Source organism: Falco biarmicus, chromosome 7 (genome assembly GCF_023638135.1).
Source record: "Falco biarmicus isolate bFalBia1 chromosome 7, bFalBia1.pri, whole genome shotgun sequence".
NCBI classification, from domain to species: domain Eukaryota; kingdom Metazoa; phylum Chordata; class Aves; order Falconiformes; family Falconidae; genus Falco; species Falco biarmicus.
In genome coordinates, this window is record NC_079294.1 from 39440569 (window position 1) to 39464179 (window position 23611).

General features: G+C 43.5%; 1 protein-coding gene across 15 annotated transcripts in view; it reads left to right on the plus strand.

Moving 5' to 3' along the window:
- The window catches only part of KTN1 (kinectin 1), a 77996-nt gene extending 54628 nt beyond the window's left edge, over positions 1–23368 (plus strand). For 7 of the 15 annotated variants that reach the window (XM_056346145.1, XM_056346148.1, XM_056346151.1 and 4 more), the window contains 20 exons: positions 195–232; positions 894–984; positions 1087–1164; positions 2068–2105; positions 3146–3236; positions 3340–3408; positions 3831–3868; positions 4802–4892; positions 7041–7127; positions 8938–9027; positions 10166–10246; positions 10689–10778; positions 10867–10959; positions 12288–12359; positions 12820–12903; positions 13093–13176; positions 15563–15646; positions 16981–17073; positions 21567–21690; positions 22856–23368. In XM_056346145.1, coding sequence (XP_056202120.1) covers positions 195–232; positions 894–984; positions 1087–1164; positions 2068–2105; positions 3146–3236; positions 3340–3408; positions 3831–3868; positions 4802–4892; positions 7041–7127; positions 8938–9027; positions 10166–10246; positions 10689–10778; positions 10867–10959; positions 12288–12359; positions 12820–12903; positions 13093–13176; positions 15563–15646; positions 16981–17073; positions 21567–21690; positions 22856–22860 — 1521 coding nt within the window. In that variant the 3' untranslated portion in view covers positions 22861–23368. Of the gene's footprint in view, positions 1–194; positions 233–893; positions 985–1086; positions 1165–2067; positions 2106–3145; positions 3237–3339; positions 3409–3830; positions 3869–4801; positions 4893–7040; positions 7128–8937; positions 9028–10165; positions 10247–10688; positions 10779–10866; positions 10960–12287; positions 12360–12819; positions 12904–13013; positions 13177–15562; positions 15647–16980; positions 17074–21566; positions 21691–22855 lie in introns of those variants that run through there. The other 8 variants (XM_056346149.1, XM_056346155.1, XM_056346156.1 and 5 more) reach the window with 4 other exon arrangements.
- Positions 23369–23611: the final 243 nt, after the last annotated feature.

Consider the following 23611-nt stretch of genomic DNA (forward strand, 5'->3'; position numbering starts at 1 on the left):
AAATAGTGAACACACTTGATTTCTCATAATTTATTTTCCCCTACAAAAAAAAAAGTTTGTGCTTACACAACTGTAACAGTGCCTATTCTAATAATTTCTAATGGATTTTCCCCCTGTTTCTCCTTAGAGCTGTTTATAGCATTTATCTGTCTCTTCCATGTGCATTGAACTGAAGTAGTTATTATTTTCTTTAGGTGTCGATTACATCACAAGTCAAAGAACTTCAGACTCTGTAAGTACAGTTGTTAACATGTTGGATCTGCCCTGTGCTGCACCCCTTGCTTCCCTGCCTCACTCTAAAATGTTCTTGCCTGGTGTCTGCACTTTGCGTGAAATGTTCCAGGCTATTAACACTTGTCTTACTAGACATGTGTCCTTATTAGAAATACCTAGGCCTGAGATGGCAAACAAGATGAAGTGCTGCATGGCCTCATGAGCCCCAGTTAAACTACAAGGGGTAAAATTCAAGTTGGGGTGGAAGGGTGTAGGGCAAGGCACTATGGCAAACTTACTTTGATAATACCTGTGCTGTAGCTGGGTGGATAAATGAGAATTGAGCCACCATGGTCATCAGTCCCTTGTGTCCCCAGCTGGGGAGGGGGAAGTAAGTATTTTTAGGTAAGGAGTGTAAAATCCCTGCAATATATGTCAGTGCAGCATTTGTCTGCTGTCACTTAATGAGCATTACCATTGATTAAGGGCATCTTCTGCCAACCCAGACTGAAGTGTAAGTGTTCACACATTGATCTTTAGCGGATGAATGGAGTTTGTGCCTTTGATCACATATGCTGCTTTTATATGCTGCAAAGCATAGGATGTCCCTTTGTTTATTTTTCAGATGGATAAAAGAGCAAGGGTTTATGCTTTGTGTCTGTGTGTGTTTAATGGTACAGGTTGAAGGGGAAGGAAAAGCAGGTGAAAACCATGGAGGCCTTATTGGAAGAGAAGGAGAAAGAGATTGGTAACAGAGGAGAACGGCTGCAGGTAAGCTTCCTAGGTATTCTAAAGGGAAATAAGTTCTGTTGCAGTATTTCTGGCTGTGGAAATGTTATATTTACACTTTTAAACTTCTTTTTTTGTCCTAAGGGTCAGAAGGATACAATTGCACAATTAACCAGTAAAGTTCAGGAATTGGAACAACAGAACCTGCAACAGCTCCAACAGGTATGTCCTGCCGAGTGGATGTGGTTTGGGAGTGCTGCATAGTTGAACTGGAAGATGTTTTTGTCCCCTGTCTCTCACAAAGGACTTGCATTGGCCTGAACCTACAGAGCTATTTTCAATCCCACTTGACTAAACCGGTAGTGTACAGTGCAAGGAGCCCACTAGTTCAACTGTGTTCATCCGAAACAGGTTTCACATGGATAGCAAGTTCTGAGAGCTTTTCTTTAACCTGGATGATACTGTGAATAATGAGTAGCTCTGGTGGTCTGAAAACTGTGAAACTCACAGACAAAAATCATAGCTGTGTCGTAAGTACCTCCTTGCCAGACTGAAGCAGCGTCTCTGTAGGGCTGTGGTTATGGAGGAGCCTTTGCCATAGCTGAATGTAGCAGCTCCTGTTGAGGTGGTCAGGCTTGTCTGTGATTCCCTCCTGCCTTTACCTGCAGCAGAAATTGCAACTGCCTGGAATATTTTGGCTTTTGATTTCTTGCACTGGACTTGAGAACAGCCAACTGGACATCCTTGAAGCCAGGTGTAACTTAATGGAAGAATTTTTCCAATAAAGTCGTATTCTAGTTCAGTTCGGATTTTTGTTGATGGTAGAAGGGAGAAACTGAGTTGCAGTCTTATTTTGGGTGGATGTCGAGACAGGCATTTATTCTCAGGGAAGGGTAGAATGGAGAGAAATTGGCTGGTGTGAATTAGGATGGTGTAAGCTGTGCTTCTGAAATCCATGATGTGTTTGGATGTTGTCGGAGCAATGTCTGATGCAAAATTCCTGGTATTTCTTTGGCGAGTATCTTGCGAACTGTGTGGTGCCTCTGCTCATGCAAGGAGTTGCTGTCGATTTGAAAGCTTTACTGTGCCATCAGAATGAGGTTGGAAATCAACTTTGTTTTTCAGGTGCCTGCTGCATCCCAAGTCCAGGACCTAGAGAGCCTGTGAGTATGCTTAGTAGCAGTTTCTCAAGTGCCTGCTGATAATATGTATTCAGTGCGGGTGTTTATCTTAAACTAGAATGTATGAATTGGCTTTAAGAATTTTGTGGGCTTCGCTAAAATAAGCTGTTGGTGCTGATGGACGTAGAGCAGCCAGCTCTACTGTGTCTGCTGCTGTGTATAATAGCAAGTGTCTGGTGTCCCTGCCTGGCGTGCCTAAGTAGTAGTGCTCATACACGTTGCAAAAGTGACTGATCGCCCAGGGCTCTACTAACTAGTGAAATTGCTGCTGCTTCTTGTGTCTAGTGATAATTCCTCCTTCTGTTTAGCGTGTTTAAAAGAGTGGGGATTTAAGTGCCTGTGGCTCTTAGTAAAAGCAATGAACAGATAGTTTGCCATATTCAGTCTGAGATGCAATAGCCAATTCTCCAGCTCCCTTGTCATGGAGAAACGCTGCCAGACTTTCCTCTGTTTTGACTCTGCTTTGTCTGGCTGCTGTAAGTCAGAGGAAGGTTGTACGAGGCTGTGCCAAAAAGGGCTCCAGCTTTAATGCAGCTCTCATAGTGTGCTACCCTCCCAGCAGAGCTCTGGTATAGCCTGTATGTGGTATCTAAGGCAGCCTCACCTTTACGAGACTGTCCCTGGCACCTTCAGAGTCAGCTGACTTGCAGGATGTGCTCAGATGATCAATTGCTTCTCTCCCACTCTGGCTCTGAGTGTTACTGAGATCAGCTATGGCTACATGTGTTTGCTGATTGACATGTGAAATGACTAGCTCGCTTCAGGCCAGTTCTTAGCAGGTAAGTGTGTGCAATAAATGCTGTTGCAGCTGGCATGTCTTTTTGTTAGTTCTCTTGATTTGGAGCTGTAGTGCAATGGTTTCTTCTCCGTGTGTGTGGTCTCCTTTTCTGATTATTATATATAGCATACAGAATTTATTTACCTTCTCCTGCTGAAAACCATCCTAGCTAGAGCATCTGTCCCTTTTTAGCCTAAATTCTTTCTTTAACCATTTTTTTTAACTTTATAAACCATGTCTGCAGATTGAAAGCAGAAGAAGAGCAAATGAAGAAGCTGAAAGCTGTAGTGGAAGAAAAGGAGCGAGAAATTGCAAGCCAAGTAAAACAGTTGCAGGTAAAGCTTTGATAGAAGTGCCTTGTGTTGTAAGGAGTGTATGTACTGTGAATTTATATCTATATGTATACATGTGTATATATTGCTTCTTTTCTTTCAACAGGATGTGCAAAAGGAAAATGAATCTTTTAAAGTTCAAATTCAAGAATTAAAGCAGGAGAACTGCAAACAGGTACAACTTCCCACTTCAGGTGTCACTGCGTGAAGTCAAAAGGGGGTGGTGGTAACTTATATGGGTGGCATGGGAAACCAGTAGCTGTACTGACCATGCAAATCTAGGGACAACTTCAGGGTTGGATTGACTAAGCCGGCTTTTCTGACTTGCATATCTGTTCCTGCTTCCCTTTATTGTGTAGATTTGCAGCTGTATGCTGTTTCTTAGACCTGCTGCATTCTCATCTGGCTTTCCACCAGTCTTTATGTGCTGTAGTGCAGCCAGGTTTCTGGCCAAAGGAGGCTGGATGCAACTCCCTTGAAGGCCAAGAGTGCAGCTGCTTAGTGTTGCAGCAGTGCCTGGTTAACAAGGCACATCATGCCCTCTGCACCAGTCTTTGTGGCTGATCTGCTTCTGATGTGTTTCTGATCTGTTTGCAGGCATCTCTGGCTGTCCAGAGTGAGGAGCTTCTGCAAGTGTGAGTACTGCCCAAAACCTGGATGCGATAGATAAGTGCTTCATTTCACTTGTTGCTCAGAAAATTTAAAAGATTAAATAAATGCTAAAAGTACAATATTGGTGTGTGAGAAGTGGCCAGTAAAAAAAAATAAATCTTTACAATCTAATAAAACTTGAACATAGAGGTTCTGCTCACACTTATAATCCTCAGCTGCAAACTTCTGCAGACAGTGCTTTCAGTATGTTGTGCCCCCAATGTAAGCAAGCCATGACTGATTTAATTTTAAATGCATGCTAGCTCATCTGTATGTCTGAAGAGTTAAATGTTGGTGTTTCAAGCAAAAGTGACAGGCTTTTTCTTGGAACCTCAGTTTAGTAGAGGGTTGTTCATGTTATGAAATTGTTTGGTGGAAATCTCTTCCCAGGGAAAATCCTAGGGGTAGAATTGTGTTATGACTTAGTTCTTAAGTGTGCTTCAGCTCTTTGTGGAAGATAATGCCATACTGGCTTATACTATTCTGCACAAATTGCTGCTGTCATGCGTTTTTGGCTGGCTGAATTATTTTTCTTTTAAGTTAAATGACTTAAATTGTGGACTAGGTGCTTGAAAAAGAATGCTCTTATCCAGCAGGCAGCGCCTGTTTTGTGGTGGTGTACTAGCGTGGGCTGACTGACTTACCCTCGTCTAATGCATTGCCTTTCTGTGGCCTTGATAAATGTGTGCAGATGCCTGTTGTAGGCAAACAAGAGCTTCACAATGGGCTTTTCTCTGGCAGCCTGCAGTTCACAGAGCAGTAGGAAACAAACGCTACTGCCAAGTCAATGAGAGCAGCTTTTCCAAGTGTGTTGCTAGAAGGGAAGGCAAGTTGTGTATGTGAAAAAGGTGTCAGTGCCTCACTTGAAATTTCTCAAATTTCTCATGACTTGTTTATGATTTTTTTTACTAATTCAGGGTTGCAGGAAAAGAGAAGGAAATCACCAGTCTCCAAAATGAGCTTGCCTCTCAGAGAAATGCTTTTGAGCAACAGAGGAAAAAGAACAACGTAAGGAGATTCTCCCCTCTGCCTGTGCCTGCCCCACCCCCCCCCCCCCCCCCCAACCACCAAAAAACAACCCAACCCAAAACCCAATAAAAAAACCCACAAGAAAACTAAAACCAAAACAACGAAACCCAAAGAACAACCAAACGTGTGTGCACAGCGCTCCTTTATGCATAGGACGTTCTGCTGAGAACATGTTTCTGATGGTTGTCTGCTGTATTGTGTCCCCTGGACACTCCTCCCCTCTTTTCTTGACAGTGGTTAAGCATACCTTACTTTACTGCTGAAAGTTTTGTCAGCTCTTTGACATGTTGTGGATTTGATGCGAGTGAGGGGACTTGCTAGGGGACACATCCTGCAGCCAGTTTTCTGACTTGGACTCAAGCCTTGGTAACCCAGTTCAGCAACATGTCCTTTGCCAAGGGAAGAAGAGGGAGTTTGGGGAGGGAGGGTGGGAGCAGGTAAGGTGCTGTGCTCTGACCGAGTTGCGGTCCTTGTGCTTGGACATGGGAGGAGGCATTACCTTCAGGGCTCTTGGATCTGGCTCTGGCCATCCCTAAGAGTGACTAATTCTGGTCTTCTGAAGGAGGTGAAGGACAAAAGCCTTCCTTTACAGCAGCTGCTGATGGTGCAGTATGGGTTGTCTGTGGCTGGAAGTAAAGACTGTATCTTCCATCACAGAGCTGTGAAGTTACCTCCTTGCAATACATTACCTGTGCAGGGCAAGAGAATGACATATTTTAAGTTATGGGGGAGAAAGCTGTTAAAATACAGGGGTTTTAGCTCTGCTGTCTCTCCTTGATAACCTGTAGAGTTGGTATACTGTGCAATGAGCTTTATTGCTTAAAAGTGGGACGATATAAGGAAGATGCACAAGGAGAATATGGAGAATGTGAGCTTTTGAGCAAGTAGTGTTGCTTAAGACCTGAGATAGAGGGGAAAGTGGCTGGATAACCTCAGAAGACAGATGAGCTGGACAGGTAGAACATATGCATGCCTGTTTCCTGGGGAATTGCAAGGTCTAAGTACCCTTCGTGGTGTAAGCAGAAATCTGACAACTGCTAATGGCAGACCATGCCTGTAAGTCCCAGCTTTCCACATTGCAATTTTATCCAGTCTTGTTTGTATGTCCTGTGAAACAGCCCTTACAGGAAAGCAGGCAAATGGAAGTCGTAAAGTAAAACCAGTGTAGGTACATGCTGGTATTCGGATGCCACTTTGCGTGGCGAATTTAAAAAATACAGCCTTTCAAAAATAGTCCTTTGCTAAAGCTGATTGCTCTGAGGGTTGAGGAAAAAAAAATTGAAATCCCAAGCACCATAATCTCCTCCCCACAAGATGTACCATCCTTCCTAGATAAGAGAGGTGAGGCTCTTTTTATAAGAGCTCTCAGCCTCCTAACTGAGCTTGCATGTTGACATCTTGTGGAGTACACGTTTGATGACCTCGCCAAGAAAGATGCAGGAGCGCAGCACGGCACAGTGGTGTTTCCATGTGGATCTGGGTGTGCTCACCACTGGTGAAATCCCAAAACCTCCCAGGAGGGCTGGTGAGCAGCAAACCAGTTTTATTTGGGTACAGTGGAGAGAGCTGTACGGATAAATGCTGCAAACCAAGGCTGTGAGCTTTGTGTTTCTAAAATCGGCCCTGGCACGGTAGGTTTGGGCCGAGGCCCAAGGCTACGCAGCTAAATCTGGCTGCAAGATCAGGGGCATAAATGTGTACACCTCTATGTATACTTGGGTCCATGCTGGGTTCTGCAACGCGACATGCCTAACACTCTGTTGTGTAATCTGTGGTTTGGTGTCTGTGTTCCTCACTACTTTTGAAAACTTCCCTCTTTCTTCTTACAAGTGCAGTCAAAGTGTGGGGTCGCTGTAGCAATAACGCTCTGCAGTAACACTTGGATCGGTTTTGGACATGGGGGCAGGTTGGGCAGAAATTGGCATTTTCCCCCCCTTTTCATTCAAACTCTTTGAACATAACACTTACTTTTGCTAGTGTATGTCATCTTGCCAAGCAAAATCATCTTGCAGTAACCAGCATTTAAATGCAAATGGTGGAATGTAATGCAGAATATATCTCTGAAGTAAAAGCGGAAACAGTTTGAATATTGGCTGAACTGAAATAATTTTTTCTAAAAATGATTAGGACCTTCGGGAGAAAAACTGGAAAGCAATGGAAGCATTGGCATCAACTGAAAAATTGCTGCAGGACAAAGTGAACAAGACTGCCAAGGTTGTAATGTTAACTGCTAGAAATGATGCATTAAGCTAGAAGCAGATCTGCAGCTGGTTTTCTTTAAATGAAATGGAGGCATTAACTTTTACTGCAATTTAAATATAGTCTGTTCTGAGTGATCATTCATATACTTTCACCTCTGCTTCCTGTTGTCTTTAGGTTTCTTTTATTATTTTTTTTTTATCCTTAGTTTGTGGGCATGCTGATTTTTGATTTCTGTTTGCATAATTGTTAGAGCTGTTGTGAATTGTTGTGGGGAGCTCTGGAATAAAAACTGCTGGTGAGCAACCTGCTTTCTTCTACTGGGCTTTCATGGTGCTTGAACAAATTTATTGGACCTCTGAAGGACTAAATTGGTATTGAAAAAACTGGGAACTTTTCAGGAAAACTGTGTCACCACAACTGTGAATTTCCTCCTTGAAAGCATATGAAGCTCGACAGGTACCGTCAGAGCCAATGTTCAAAATGATATGGGGTGTGAAGCGCTCTGAAAGGTGCTTGCGTTTATGAGCCTGATTTGGTGTTAATTGCCATTGTGCAGAATTCAAAAAAGCATCAAAATAACTTTAAAAACACAAGTCAAGTAGCTAGAAGCAGAGGAGCTCTGATTTGGGATTGTGCATCTGTGTTGGAGATGTGTCCACTCTTTGCTTGGCCCCGTGTTCAAAGAAGTTGTGTACCTGCTTTTGCTGTGTGCTAACGCTTGCCTGCTTTCTCTTGCAGTTGGAAGACTTCATCAAACAGCCATTTGCCACTTTTCAGTCGTTCCTATATTGCTGAAAACTAACACACTTAGCACACCTTCACAACCCGATGTCTCCTGTCCGTTTCTGTCTCTGAATCTCAACCTACTAATGCCACCGATCTCTTGCAGCAGAGGAACTCAGAGCAGCAAGGCGCAGTAGCACTGATGTCAAAGGAAAAAACCAAACCTGAATATTAGTGAAGGATTTTTGCTGAAAGCTGCCTTCTGTGCAGGGTTTCAGGCTTTCTGCATTTAAACTTATATGGGAGCCTGAGCATCATATGGCTAAATTAAACCAATCTGCCACAAGCACAGCAAGCAAACGTCTTGTGGCTGGTCTGCTTTTAACGTTAAGTAAAAGGAACAATAAATCTGTGGTGCCTTGGCTCTGTGTATTCACATTTGCAGAGCTATGACAAAGAAAACCTGGAGATTGTCACACAGCTCTAATAATTATTTCCCATTGCATCCAAGCTTCGGGAAGGAGGATGTAAGGGTCTCCCTCTCGAGTACCTAAAAATAATACTTCGAAGCTACAGTCTTGCTTTCTTGGCCTGGTTCAAATGTGCATTAACACAAAGTTTCCTTTTGACTTTAATTGTATTTTTGTTGTGGTGATATTAATTTATGGTAATTTTTCCCCCCACCTAAAAGTGTTTAAAATAAGTATGGATTTCAAAAAAATTGTTGATCAAACTTCTTGTTTTTGAGATAGCTCAGCCTGAGTGGCAGGGTTGGTGTGATCTGTGGATGCAGTACTCGGCACAGTGTAGTTTGTTGGGAACCAGTGAATGATGGTGTAATTTCTGTACAGACAGGCTAGATTGGAGGAGAACTTAAGAAAATAAAAGGTTAAGCATGAACAAATGCAAAGACCAAATTCTGAAGCAATTAATTGTGAATTTTTGAAGCATTCACTGGCAATTTTGGAGACTATAGTGCCTTTCTCACTTGAAAAAAATACTTTCTGGGTTAAGTATTTTACTTCAGGCACAAAAGAGGCTATTGCAAGGTTCTTGAAGTGTGTTGCCCAGTTTCATGTGAGCCTTTCTCTTGGTTTAGGAGAAGCAGCAGCATTTGGAAGCTGCTGAGGCGGAGACACGTGAACTACTCCAGAAGCTGTTCCCCAAAGTCTCTCTTCCTTCTAATGTGGTAAGAGAAGTGACCCTTCCTACCCCGCTACTGGGGGCTGGGGAGCTCTGGTTCTGCTGCGCTGGGCAGTCTGGAGCGTTTCCCTGCAGTCCCCTCTGCCCCAGGGCTTTTGCAGTGGGATGTGAGTAGCGTCTTCTGGTAATAAATACCTGGACTTGCCAGCGGCAGAGGCAAAACTGTAGTCTGTTATTTCAAGAAAAGTGTTAAAACAAAAAAGTTATCGTTATCTTGTCTTTTCTTTTTTTTTTTTGTTTTTTACCGCCCCAACATCTGATTAATCTGCCTGCGTTATCTTGTGTCTAACCAAGATAGTAAATTTTCAGGGCTGGATAAGGTCTGCCGTGTGTTTTCTCAGTGTCTGGCATGATGTGGATCCATATCTCTTGCATCAGCTGCGCAGATAATGGCTGGCCCCCCTTTCCAGAGGGCTGTGCTGCCTCAGTGCCAGTTAATATAGTTCAAGAGGGTTTGTTTTGTTCCCAGAGTTGCTTTGAAAAGCACCGATTTCCAACTTCTATATTCTTGGTGGTTTTCAGTTGTTTGCAAGGGAAGTGCACTGGGTTCGTGTGGTTTGGGTTGTGCGAGTGATGTGAAGTGAGGCTGGAAATAAGGGGTCTGCATTTCATCTGTAAGGTCTAGAGGTTTTCATTACTCATATTTAAAATTATTCTCAAATGTGCTAAAGTTAATCTGATGAACTAGAAATAGTCTTTAGGAAGGCTGTTTCTGTAAGGTTATAAAACAGTCTTCCTAGTGAGCTCCCCCGAATTACGAAGCAAGTGTCTGCTTTAACTGCTTAGGGATTTTGGAAGAGATTCCCTTAAGCCTTCAGATACTTCTTGTAGAGCCCTGACACTTGCAGGGAGACCTCTGTCACCCAGTTGTATTTCAGCACTTCCAAGCCCCTGTGAACCTTGTGTGTCTCAGCCTCGTGCTCCTGGATTGCTGCCTGCTGACTGTCAGCTCGCTCAGCTGCATAGGCAGTACTAGCTGAACCACTGCTGTCAGGCTGTGTTAGCTCCAGGGAATTAAGGAATGGAAACGCTGCTCTGTTAAACCTGTACTTGGGAGGCAAATGTCCTGAAGGTAGTTTGACTGAGGTTTTTCCTCAGCTTTAACTGGATGCATTTCCCAACAGAGCCACAGTGAATGGATGCGTGGGTTTGAAAAGATGGCTGAAGAATACTTGAGAGAGGCTTCAGGATCTGAAGATGTGAAGGTAGGCACAAACGGTGGACAGCTTCCTTGTGTGTGGCATAGTGTATTTTTCAAGTATAAATCTTGCAAATTGTGAAGTTAAAATTGGCAAACAGGTGACAAGAAAATAGTTTTATAAATATTTGCATCGTGTAAATCAGGAAGGTATTTGCATCTTCAAAAAGCACCTTGTGGAGTTGTGCAAACATTCATGAAATTCAAAATACCTGTTCCCTCTTCCAAGTAGCTGTTTTTTTCAGGCAACTCAGAATTACGGCTGTAGCTCAAATGAAGTTTGTGGTTGAGAGTTGTAGGTGACCGTTGCACTTGCTGTTGTCTTTGCGTGGGTTGGAAAGACAGACCTGCCAGTGAATGATACCAGCTTGCTTGCTGAAATAAGTTAAATAATAAACTCAAATCCATCAGCTGAGATGTGACTCTTCTGGTCCCTTTTCTCTTGCCAGGCAATGGAGCAGAAGTTGAAGGAGGCCGAGGAAATGCACATACTGCTGCAACTGGAGTGTGAGAAATACAAATCTGTTCTGACGGAGACGGTAAGCAGGATGCCTGGTCACCTGTGCCTGTGATGTTGCAAGCTGCCTTTCTTTTGCTGCAAGCTTTCAAACCCTGCTCTCTTCTTAGGAGACAATTTTTCAAAGGCTACAGAGGAGCGTGGAAGAGGAAGAAAGCAAATGGAAGATAAAAGTTGAAGAATCACAGAAGGAACTTAAACAGGTATTTCTGACGAGCTGCTTTTTGTGGCAGCCAGGCAGTTTCTGCTTGAAGTTGCAGAGGGTGTTTGAGCGCTGTGAAGGCAGGTGTAGAACAGCCCTGGCTGCCTGGTTTGATGTGTGTGTGCCCAACGGATGAAAAAGGTGAAGTCTGCAACCACTATAATAGGAATGATCCCTCCTTATAACAATCGTATTTTTGGTGCTCTGATCCTTAGTTTCATGCCAAGAGTGACTTTTATTTTTGAGGAGCACATTTCCATTTAAAAAAACCCTAAAAAGTCGAGCAATTGTTGCTGCTTTAGATTTGTGTGGCTATGCCTGTTGCCTTCTTCAGCGAAGCAAGAATAAGTGAACAGCCCAGGTATAAGATCTTTGTGACACAGATTTGTCATGATGGTCAGTCTTTTACAGGTGATGCAGGAGGCAGCCAAATAGCACGTAGTAATACTAATGCTGACAGGATGGGAAGCTGAAGATTCAGGAAGGTGTATGTGTCCTATTAATATGCCCAGGAATGTATGTTTTTCTGATCCTGGCAACTCAAACTATATTGCTGTTGAGCACCTGATTTTTTTCCAGTGTGCATTTGTGAACAGACACAATCTCTTTGTGCTAAAATTTAAGTATCAATAACAATTTTTGGAAGCTGTTGAAATACTGCTTAATCAATTGTGGTCAATTAATTAGATTGAAATTGCCTGCAAAGCTTTCCCTTTTAGGAAGGCTCTGTTGCTAGCAAAAATGGTAAGAAAAAAAGAAAAAAGCATTTTATATTTCTTTCCTGATCTACAGTTCAAGCAGGTCAAACTGCTTTTCATTTCTAAAGTACTACTTAGTAAATTTGAGTGCCATGTGTGAGTCCGAAGCAAAAGGATAGATGACTTGTAAACATCTTCTTGAGGGACAAAAGGCTGTTGGATCTTGAACTATAGATGTGCTACCATCTGCCACGCTTAATAAAGCTTCTAATAAGGCTTTATTAATATGGGTTTACTACATACAGTATGTGGATGGAGATGGTCTTCCCTGTCTAGGACAGGTATTTCCCTTATCGTGGCTAATGGGCAACTGGCTTAGTCCTTATATTTCAAATCTTTCAGGCATCTAGGCTCTGAATATGTCAAAGAATGATTTGTGTTGGGAGAAGGTAGGAAAGGTGTCCTTAATGCAGACTCAGTATATTGAGTTATTTGAGTCAGCATCCTATTTTGTTCAATCAGTCTGATTTCATCCCTAATATTTTTAAATTGTAGATGCAGGCTTGTGTGTATATAGAGTTTGTCTTCAACCAACCCAACTAAATATGTTTATCTTTCTTGAAAACTGCAGATGCGTTCTTCAGTCATTGCTTTGGAGCATGAAGTAGAGAGATTAAAGGAAGAAAGCAAAGAAGTTGAAACTGTACGTGCAGGTGGCTTTTTTTTGTCTTTGAAGCTGTCTGTTACTTAAACATGATTTAGGCTTATGCTGGAAGTCTGAACTTACTGGGACTTCTCTCCTGGAAGTAGTACAGCCTGTGCTGCAGTCTAAACTGAATCTTTTGGCCAATGTTTTTAAGAAGCAAAGAAGCTGGGTGCTGGAAACTGTCCTGTTTTGTACATCTGTATTCACCCACTGGGACTCTTGCCTTGTGAGACTGAGCAGTTTACTGCCTGGTGATGATCTGGGGCTTGGTTCTTTATCTTTTCATCTTTTTGAAGTATAACAGTTTAAATCTGTGCTTTGCCTTCACTGGGTTTCAAATGCTTTCTAAATGTCATGGAATATTTGATAGACATTTATAGCTAATTATAAATCAAGAAAATGATACTGCGAGAAAGCATTGAAAACATCTGTTTTAACTCTGTTTTTCTGTTTCTAGCTTAAAAAAGAGAGAGAACATTTGGAAAGTGAACTAGAAAAGGCAGAAATAGAGCGATCTACTTATGTTTCAGAAGTCAGAGAGGTAAACATAATTGACCAAACTGTTATTTTTCTTTTGATTACCAGTTGGCTGACAAACTAATCTAATGCTTAGCCCCTGTGGCTGAGGAGTTTGTATGCTTGTGACCTTAGGGTAGAGCAACACTCACTGAGCAGAAGAAAAGTGGGCATCCTAAGGAGACAAATCCTAAAACTCTAAACTTCATTTCAGCTCAAAGATCTGTTGACTGAATTGCAGAAAAAACTTGATGATTCATATTCTGAAGCAGTAAGACAGAATGAAGAGTTAAATTTGGTAAGAAGCTTGTTCTCCGCTGGGCACAAAATAGGCTCCCAGCATACTTATGAAGCGGAGACTTATTTCAAATCCTGTCTGTTCTGCTAACCTCTTCAGCTTGATATTTTTGTCCATTGCAATCATTTATGTAGTCTGACTTTTACAATTTGTCTCTTTCTCTGCTCCTAACAATAGCCTGTCTGGTTCTTAAGACTTTTTCCAAAGTCTGTAAGACTTTCATTCCTGAAACTTCTTGAGAATCAACGTTTTACAGTGGTAGACATGGGCAACAGCAAATATAATGTCCTTAGAGCAACAGAAGCTGTGCTCCCATCAGTTTCATGTGAGGATTATTCTCTGGTGGTTTTTTTTCCAAAGCTTTTGAGGATGCAACTGTGGTATCTGTGTTTGGCTGTGCAGAGCCTTTTCCATCCTCCTCTGTATGTACAGAAATTGGCCCAAACCGATGTTGGATTAACTCATAGTGTCCAGCCATTCAGCGGCTGGCATCCTGATGTGGCTGAATAGCTGCGCTGGCTTGGGGCATGCACTGTGTTACGGTGTGTTTGGCTAGGAATGCTCTCCAGCCAATAATGCTCCTATACCAAGTTTTCTCAAGGAGTTGGATTAACTGAGGCCAGACCTGTATACCCGGAGATGCATGGCTTCCTGGATTAAGCCCTTTCATTTCTCACTTGTTTCAGTGATGTGTTTTTTAAGGCTGCAGGAGCACTGGATCCTTCCTCTGCATGTGCTTGAACAGTGCTTTCTTGCTTTTGAGCCAGGATCGGGGAAGGTTGTCTCTGTCACTATGTCTTTGTTGGGTTTTGGAGTAGTTGATGGGACAACCTGTCACTGCAGGCTGAGCTGCTGATCTCACCAGGGTACTGCCGCTAACGTAACTGGCTTAAAATAGTTGATTTTAAAAAATAAAACGGAACCCACCACCACAATAACAATCCGCTTAAGTTAATGGTATGCTTGGCAAGTCTAGTACAGCATTGATTAGCATCCTGCCTCAGCAACCAAAGCCTCTCCTTTTGAAAGCAAGGGAAATGGGAATTGAATGCATATCTTAGAGTTAATCAGTAAACGCCAACCTCTTGAATATAAGAGGCAACAATCCATTATGTCTGTAACAACAGCAGCTTGAAAGGCTGAGCTCCCTGCTAGGGCAGCTTGACTCTGCAATCTGGTGATGCTGTGCTGGTAGGAGCATGAGGAGGTGGTAAACAACTACCTTCACGAAAATGGCTCAGGAATGCTGTCCAGTGTATATGAGGGTGGGTTTTTTTGCTGTAGGCAGGAGGTTGAGGAGTGGAAGCGATGGGATTTCAGGATGTTTCCTACTAATTTATAAGGTGAGCAAGGTGAGAAGCTGAAACTGCAGAGGAGCTCAACAGTGCTTCCCCAAAATGTAGAAAACTAGCATCCATCAGCCCAGGTGCTCCAAAGGAGGAAACTTTCCAGGGGTGAGACAAATACAGTGCAAAGGTTTGGAATCGGTGAGAATTCAGGGCTCTGAGTAGGCTATTGTTCACTTCTTTAATCCCCTGCTGGCTCCCAAGAAGACTGACAGCAGAAATAGTGAACATTAGCACACTGCACTTCAGAGGCACAAATCCAACCAAATTGGCACTCGAGCTTCTTGTTAGCGCTCCTGTTTGAGGCTCAAGCCTTAAGTGCTGTGACTGGTTCTGTGTGCTGCGTTGAAGAGCAATGGAAATATTCTTTAAAAAATGTTTATATCCTTTGGAAGGCTGTAGTTTAAGGGCAGCTAGTACGAAGTATTCATCCCTCTTGACTGAAATAGTTTCACTTTTTTTGGATTGAATCTAAACACAATTGACAGCTTAATATACCCTTGTCAGTGATTCATGCCTCGATGTGACATTAACAGACTGGTTAAGTCAACATAGTTGTAGTAAGTGGTTCTTTATGAAGATGACAAGTAGAGCTTTTTAGTTTATTCATCAGTAAAGTGACTGTTTTGCCTGAATTAGGAAGATGACTCTACGTTTTTGCATATTTGCTATGAATTAAGCTGGAGTCTGGGCTGACTTTTGTGTAAGAGTGCTGGAGAGGCTGATGTACTGTTAGTACTGCTAATATTCCTACTGGCGATGGAGTTTAGAAGTTGAAACAGTGTGTAACGAAGCTGATGCCAGCCATGTCTCTTCTTCTGTAGTTTCCTTTCTTTACGTTTATCTTTACAGATGGAGTCTCTTTTCCTTGACTGTCATTGTAAATCTCATCATACATGTTGACTAATCCGGTCTGTGCAATAATTGTTAGTAATCTTAGTCCATTTGCAGTCAGTGTGCACTGGGTTAATCTGTGGGACAGACAGATGAAATCCATCTATGTGTGAAGGAAACTGATTTTCTTTGTTACTGTTTTGCAGCTGAAAACACAGCTAAATGAAACATTATCGAAACTCAAAGTTGATCAGAATGAGAGACAGAAGGTAGCTGGTGACCTGCCCAAGGTAAGCAGAGACCCTTAACGGTTACAGATCTAAGTGTAATTGAAACCCTCAAGATCTGTAGTTTTGCAGTCCTGGAAAATGTGCTGATTTGAGTGGCTTGAGGAGACTGCCTTCTTGGTGGGGTGGCTTACTCCACTTGCTGGTTCCCTGGGTGACTGGGGCTGCAGGAGTAGCTCATGCAAGCTATCTGCATGTCTGTTGAAATGATAAAAATGCAACTAACAGCTCTACTTAATTAGCCTTCTTGAAAGAGTCTCTTGTTCATGATAATCTTACGCCAGTGGGAATAAGTGGTGATTTGGGATTGACAAATAACTCTTTATTTAAAGAAACCCAGCCTAACAAAGAGCCCACACCACAGCCTGAAGCTTTTAAATCCAGTCTCAAATGGCAGTGGGTTACAAGTTGGTTTACAAGCCATCTGCCCGTTTGCACTTGGTTACAAATAGGCTATAACCTAGGACACTGCGAATCTTTAGAGTTAGCTCTGTGCAAGCCTGATGAGACAAGCAGGTGGGTTACCTCTGCTCTTCCTCAATGGCCTCTCTGGCAAGATGGATTGGAGTGGGCAGTCTTTACGCATGAGAGGTCCCAGTGCTGTCCGTCAACCTAGAAACGGACCTCTCACAGGAGAACTGATAAATGGAGACAAGAATAGCCTGTAGAGCAGCTGAGCTCTGGCTCCAGACTGTATAATGCCTTTTTCCTTCCGTGGTAGATGCATAGTAAGGATATGGGGCTGTGTTTTTGCAGCGCTGGAGTGGGGAGAGCTGTTGGTGGGGCAAGGCTTGTCTTGGGACAGGGACACATGGAAAAGCACTGCCAGGAGGTGAGAAGCTAAAGGAGACCTGCTGTAATAAGAAGGTGGTTAAAACATTTTGCTTAGGACGATTGTTGGATGTTGACATACGAAGTGAGCTGTGCAGGTGTCTGTGGTTCATGGTATAATCTGTATAAATGTGGATCTATGATCAGGTTTTTGGAGACCTGCCCGCACTTGCTACAAAAAAAAACCTCTTGCACAAAAAAATTTGCGGCACAATTTTTATGTAATAACCTTACGTGAGACTATTAAAGCTTCCCTGTAGAATTGCTCTCAAATGTAAGTGGGCTGATGTGCAACATACTAATTGTAAGGAGACATGTCAGTCTTGGCACATGTGTTGGTCCCCTGAGCAAATCTGGCATAAAACAGATTTCCTCCTGAACAGTGATTTCTGTGTGTCTAGTGCTCTTGGAGAAGTGGGGGTTTGCTTCTCAGCCTTTGCTAGTTGTTGTCTCTCTCCTGTTTTGTGTTTTGTTTTGGTTTGTTGTTTTTTTTTCTTTCCCTACAGGCCCAGGAGTCTTTGGCATCTCTTGAGAGAGAAATTGGAAAAGTTGTTGGGGATGCCAATGTTATTGAAAACAGCGATGTTTGCACAGAGTCGGTGAGTGTTTCTTTTGAGCCCACACTCAAGGGCAATGCAAATATCATACAAAGTATGATCTTACGGAAGCGAGGTCCAGCAAAGAAACAGGTTATGTGCTGCTGATGGTAAATTAAGGCTTGATGAGATTTCCTGTCCTACAGCTTGTTGGGGTGGTGTCCTGCAGCTGGATCCCACGGTTGCATTGGGACTTTTGCTGTCATCTGGATTGTGACCTCTTTCCCATGGCTCAAATTTGCAAGGAGGAAGAAGGGGAGAGATTCTGGACAGGAGATCTGTGCTTCTGATGGGTTGTTGGTTTGGGCAAAAGTGGGAAGATCCCAGCCTTGTCCCTTCTTGAAGGGAAGCTAAAAATAAATCTGCTGATAACTAAATGAGCTTAAAATACTAACTTTTGGGTTGGTGCTTGCTGCCATCTGTAACTCCAAAGAAGGCAGTCTTGTGTGCCCTGTGACACCGTGGCAGAGAATGTCTTTTGCCAGAACGTTGACCCTTCTGGTCCTCTGCAGCTGTGGGCCAGAGCCTGTCCTTAGACACTGGTAGGTGTCAGAATTCAACTTCAGCCTAGTCCTGGCTCCTGGGAGTTTGTGCTGACCTTGAGGTGGTCCAGCAGCAAATTCTTGCGAGGCTGTGCTTCAGTAAGCTACAGGCTTGAGCACTGCCTTGTGCTGTGGATGGGCAACTCTCCAGACCGATGGTGTTTTTGTGTTCTCCAGTAATGGCATTGCAATTGCACAGTCTGGAATTGTGCGGACTCTGTCTGGGGTGGCCTGTTTTCACACTTACAGGTAACTCACCTGAGCCTGTGGGTTACTCTTAGCACGGATGATTGCAGAACTGCTTGTGTAGCTGGTACTCGGAGTGCTCCCCTAAAAACACACCACCTGTACAAGCAGTTGATTTGTGGCTTTGTAACTGGACTTCTCCATCTCTGGAAACGAGAGCTTTCACACCAGCTTCAAAATAGTGTCAGGTCAGCTTTCCAGAAGGCGGTTGGGAAGGGAAAGGCTAAAGCAGATGCTTTCCCAGCACACTGTACACAGCTAAATGGGGTCAGCGGAACTCACTACCTGTGATAGAGTGGAAGGAAACACTCTTGTTGAAGCAGAGCACTTGCTGATAGGACAAATAATTCATGTTGAGTCTTCTGAGGAGCACTGCCAAAAAGCCTTTGTCTTTGTAGTCATTAGCAGAAATGGAATGGCTTTTCCAGAGTCAGTCAGCATCCACGACTAATCACACTTGAGTTGTGGGCTCATCCTGTCTGAGCCGGAGATGCAGTGAGACTGTGGATGTCCCACCCCTGTGAGCTGGTTGCCAGGGAGTGATGGTAGGTCTGGTGAGCCCTCTCCTGTGTTCCCAGCAAGAAGCCAGCTGTGATGGTGACAATTGGGTGCTCTATGTCTCCGCAGCAGGCAGGAGAAGAAAAGCTCTTCTCAAACCAGTGCCAAACTGCTTGCTCTCTGCTACACCTTACCTAAGCAATGCCATCAGCTGTGGCATTTTGTGGCTGGTGACACTGGTGAGACCTCCTGCGCTGGGTGTCATTAAATGTGCCCTGTGGTGGCCCAAGTATGCTAGTTAGGTTTAATCGTTTTAGCCTTAACTTGCATAATCCCTCTGGATCATGCGTTGTTCTGTTGTAGCTGCGTGGGCACGCTGTGGAACCCTAACCAGGTTTCCTCCAGAATATCCATCACTTTATTCTAAAGAGGGGTGTGGAAAAACAGTCATAATAAACCTGTAATTAAGCCTTCATTAGTAAAAATATGTAAATTGTCTAAACAGTGCTCTTGACAGGTAGCCATTGGCAGAGGCTGAAATTAGAATATTTTCTTTATCTTCTTCCCCAAGCTCTTCTTACTGCATTTTTTTTAGGGAGAAAAAAACCCCACAAACCTCTCCCCAGAAGCCTAAAAACGCAGCTTAAAATAGCTTTCGGATTAAAAAAGAAAGTCTTCCAGCCACTTCCACCTAGCAACAGTCTCTCTCTTTCCTTTTTTAAGAAGGACCTGAAAACACGTGCTTGAAAATGAGCATATTTGTTCCTTCTGGGGACTGGAACTCAACCCACAAAATTGAGAAATGATGCTCGCCTAAACCCTCAAACACATTCTGTGTGTTTTCTTTCCTTTTCTTTCTATTTAAAAATAGACCATTTGGTTTTTCTAATCAGCTTCCTTGTCACTTATAGGACTAGATGATGACTAAAGGGCGCCTTTTAGTATGCTTTAAGGAAGTCATTTATATTCAGCAGCTGGCTTAGGCGGTATACTTATTTTGAGGCTTATGAAATCTAATGTGCTTTCCCCCCCAGATCTCAATATAAAACACTCCATCACTGAAAACTGGAAATACCGTGTGTGTAAAGCACGGTGGAGGGGAATCTGTCAGTTCAGCACCAGCTCTGTGATCGCAGGGGGTTCACTACTACCATCGTCTTTCTCTCTTCATCCCCATACACCAAGGACATGCTTTCCCCTGAGTCACAGAGAGCATGGGGCTGGGGCACAGCAGTGACTGCATAAGGGCAGCCTTGCACTCCTGGGTTGGCAGAAGCTGCAGTATGGCTGTGCTCAGCCCGAGTCCATCGGGACCTGGTCAGGATTGGCCCCAGAGGGTTGGGGATGTTTGTGGGTAAATATCTCCTGAGATCAGTGAAGTCACAGAACAGAAGGGAGAGGAAGCAAGTAGGGGAAGAGTAGAGCCGTTCCCAGAGATGAACGGAGAGCGAATTGAAAGGCTCCTTCACTGCTTGTGATGGTTTCCATGCTAATGCACGTGCACTTTCATACCCAGTACTATTAGTGCTGCAATTCATTCATTTGCTGGGATGCTAATTGCATTTGCCTCTGCACTTTCATCAATCTGCACGAGACTGCTAAGTGAAGTCTCAGTCTTGACAGACCTGATTTTCTACTTTAATAAGGGTAAAACAGGTTAAGGCTACCCTATTATGGATTCCCGATGATTTTTTTTTTTTTTTTTTTTTTTTTTTACAATAGAGAAATGTTTACCAGTTGCATCAAGTAAAAGCTTTGCAATATATTGCTTTGTTCTCTTGCCTGAGCCTGGAGTAGTGTCTATAATGGTGCAGGTGGTTGAGTTTGATTTACTTCCCGCCCTGCGTTACAGCTAGTCTAGCGGCATTTCCAGCCAAATGGGAGCTGGGAAAGTGGCCCTCTCTGAACTCGCTCTGATTTCTCTGAAACTCTGGGGAGAGATTTGCAACAGCATTATGCATCAGTCTCATTCTGTTAGTAAAGCTGCTTTCAGTTGGAGTGGTGTTGGCTGATGCTGAGTGCTTGTGAGCACCTCTGTGCTCATGTTGAGAGCTGCGTACTTCTGTATCACTGACACCAGGGCAGAGTTGTTTATTTTTAGCTGTTAAATTGCGAAGGAAAGCTGTCCTGCAGGTTATCTGCGTGTCCATATTATGAGCTGAATAAGAAGTAGTAAACGTGCATGTTAGAGGTGGAGTTCTTTCTGTGTCTCTGAAGGAGCTAATCAATAAAGGTAATAAAACAGGTGGTATATCACTGTTAGCTTAGCAAGACTGACTTTGGAGAGGGGGACAGGCAAGAGGGGAAGAGTCCATTTTGAGTTGTGACACTTCCCTATTAATAAACTGTTGAACGCCTTAAAAAAAAAAAAAAAAAAAAAAAGAAAAGCAGCACTTGTTTTAAAAAAGCAAGCTCAGCATTTTCATTTCAGCACAAGAAACCAGTTTTCTATCTCTTGGTAGCTTTTTTTCCTTTTCTCCATGTTAACTGGTGCTCAGACTGCTTTGTGAAGTCCTCATCCAAGTGTGGGTGTCACTGGCAAGCAGGAATTTCTCAGGGGCTCGGAGCAGAGGATGAACCAGTAGGGCAGCTGCTGGGCAGCAGCCCATGTCCTGAGCCTGGAGAGGAGCGCTGGTGCTGTGGTGTGGGTGGGGAAAGGTGTGTTTCTCCAGCCAGCTCTTTCAAGTGGTTTTACAGCTGGATTGGCCATTACATATAGCTGAGGACACCACCCCGCAGATCCTCTTACAGACCAAGTCCTTGGTGGTCCAGGAGCCTTGTTGTTACAGCTGAGGGGATCAGAAGCCATCCCTGTGTTTAGCAGCCTGTGTTTTAAACCATATGCTTTCATCTGCATGGGGTTTTCAGCCAGGCCTGTGGGGTAGTAACTTCTGAGGCTGGATCAGCTGTGGTTACAAGCACAGTTCCTGGAAGCAGTGAGTAAGTGGAGTCCTGGGCAGGCAGGGTGGGAGCCAGAGCTCCGTGATGCTCTCGCTGGCATTCGGTGTGTGCAGGTAATTCACTGGAACAGGAAATAGCTTTATGACTTTGAACCGTGTTCTCTTTAAATGTGGCCATAACCCTCTGACTTACAAGAGATGTTCCCATCTGTGCAAGGAGTTGTAATTTTATAGGGAAGATCTAATTCTAGGCTTTCTTGGTAATGAGATTGTAAATGAGTTTTTAATGATTTTTTTTTTCCTCTTCCAGGAATTGACTGATGAAAGACTAAATGTGGCAGTGAATCTTAACCAGGATGTAGGTCATCTCAAGAAGCTGCTTGTGTCAGTAAGCCAAATGCTGTCAAAGGGACGAGAACACTACCAGCTAGTAGGTAGGTACAGCTGGTGGCAGTCTAGTTGAACCGGTGGGGTGGCTGTCAGGAAGAACACTGGTCTGATGGTGGGACCCTGTTCAGATTTAAGAAGTCAGATGTCAAAATCTGAGACTTTCTAGGTGCAAATCATCAAAAGCTGTTAGTAGGTAACCAAGTTGTTCCTCCCTGGATACGTATCTCAGTGAGCTGGGACTAATCTCACACCCCTGCGTCCCTCTCTAGGCATGTAACTCTTTTATCCCTCCCTTCCACTACCTGCTACTTCATGTAGCAGGTTGCCAAGGTTTTGTTGTGCCTGTGCCTTGTTTCCTTCATCCCAGCTGCACAAGAAAAATGTCTGCACTTCCATGTTCCGATTGATTTGGGATGGAGGATATAAAGTAACCCACAGGGCTTTCAGTGAGTTAATAGCAGTGGCTTGCTGTGGTCACGGGGATATGAGCATCGGAAGCATCGGTCTGGCATGAACTCTTCATCCAATTATAGACACAAACAAGACTCTCTATTTTCATATAGAGCCAGCTTGGAAACCTGGGCCTTTATGGTTGACTGCATCATGCTGGTAAACTTCTTAAATAACCGAAAGTTAGCTAATGGTTGGATAAAGTCGAGACGCTTAAACTTTCTCAGGAAGCTGATGCAGCTTGTGAGCCTCTGCTAATGTGCTGTGAGCTGGGTCTGAAGGCGGGTTGTGAACTGTTCGGTTTGGGAGGCAGCGAAGCCTTGGCACTGAACGAGCTGCTGCAAGGAGTGTCAGAACTCCCTCTTGTCTACTGAGCATGGGGAAGTGGTTTTTTGCTTCCTAATTTAGGTGTGGGTTTTGTTTTTTTTTTTCCTGCTCCTGCCTCCGTAATACAGCGTGGGCAGCAGAGCTGGTCTTAAAGGCTGGTGACAAGATGTTCACAGTGGGGTAAACCTGGTCTCATAGGATGAGCCTGGTGCACATGGGGGGAAGGTGCTACCTGCACCTTGGCCTCTGCTCTGGGAGGCTGTTCTGGCTTGATCGCCACCACCCTGGTTTGATCCTGTGGGCTTCATCAAGGGCAGGTGCTAACGAAGTGGCTGGCGTGAGCCGCTGAAGTGCTGGCAAGGCACAGATTTGCTTGTACGCTGCCCTTTGGAAACTGCTCGGCTGACGTGGTGTTTTGTGTTTCTTTTGCAGAATGAAGTCACGGGGGAATCGTTAATTTGAGGATAGCAGAAGGCATTGTATTATATTTTGCCAAATTAAAGCCTTATTTATGTTTTCACCCTTTCTACTTTGTCAGAAGCACTGAACAGAGTTTTGTCTTTTCTAATCCTTGTTAGACTACTGATTTAAAGAAAAAACCCAACTCTGTAGACACCTCCAGAGTTTAGTTTTATAATAAAAACAAACCTGTTTGGATAATTAGACCTTTACATTCCTGGAGAGACAGTAAACACATAATCTTTTATCTTGTTTTGCTGAATAAAACTTGTTCAGAAAACTCCAACATGGTAAAGTCACCAGTGGGATATAACATTTTAATACTGATGTTGTACACTGTTATACTTAATTACATTTTTGGGATTAGCTGCCTCTGACTTCAACCTCAAGTAAACACTTCTTTTTTTTTTCTCTTGGGGTTTTTTTTTTTTTTTTGGTTGCTAATGTAATCAGTTTTTGTAATGGTGTCACCAAATAAAGGGATGCTGTTATTCAAAGTGTTGCCGCTCTCTTTTAACTGAAAGTGGGTGACTCGGGTGAGATTTCTACCTCTCCCCTCCCTGAAACAAGCATCAGGCTGCACTTGGTGTACTTGGTTTTGGGCAGAGGAGGAGGCGCAAGCTTGAGAAGAAGCAACCACGAGTGCTTCCAGACTGAAAGTAAGAAAAGGTACTCAGGTTTTAAAAAATACAGGAAATCCCCAGCAAACCATCATGCAAAATGTGGTTC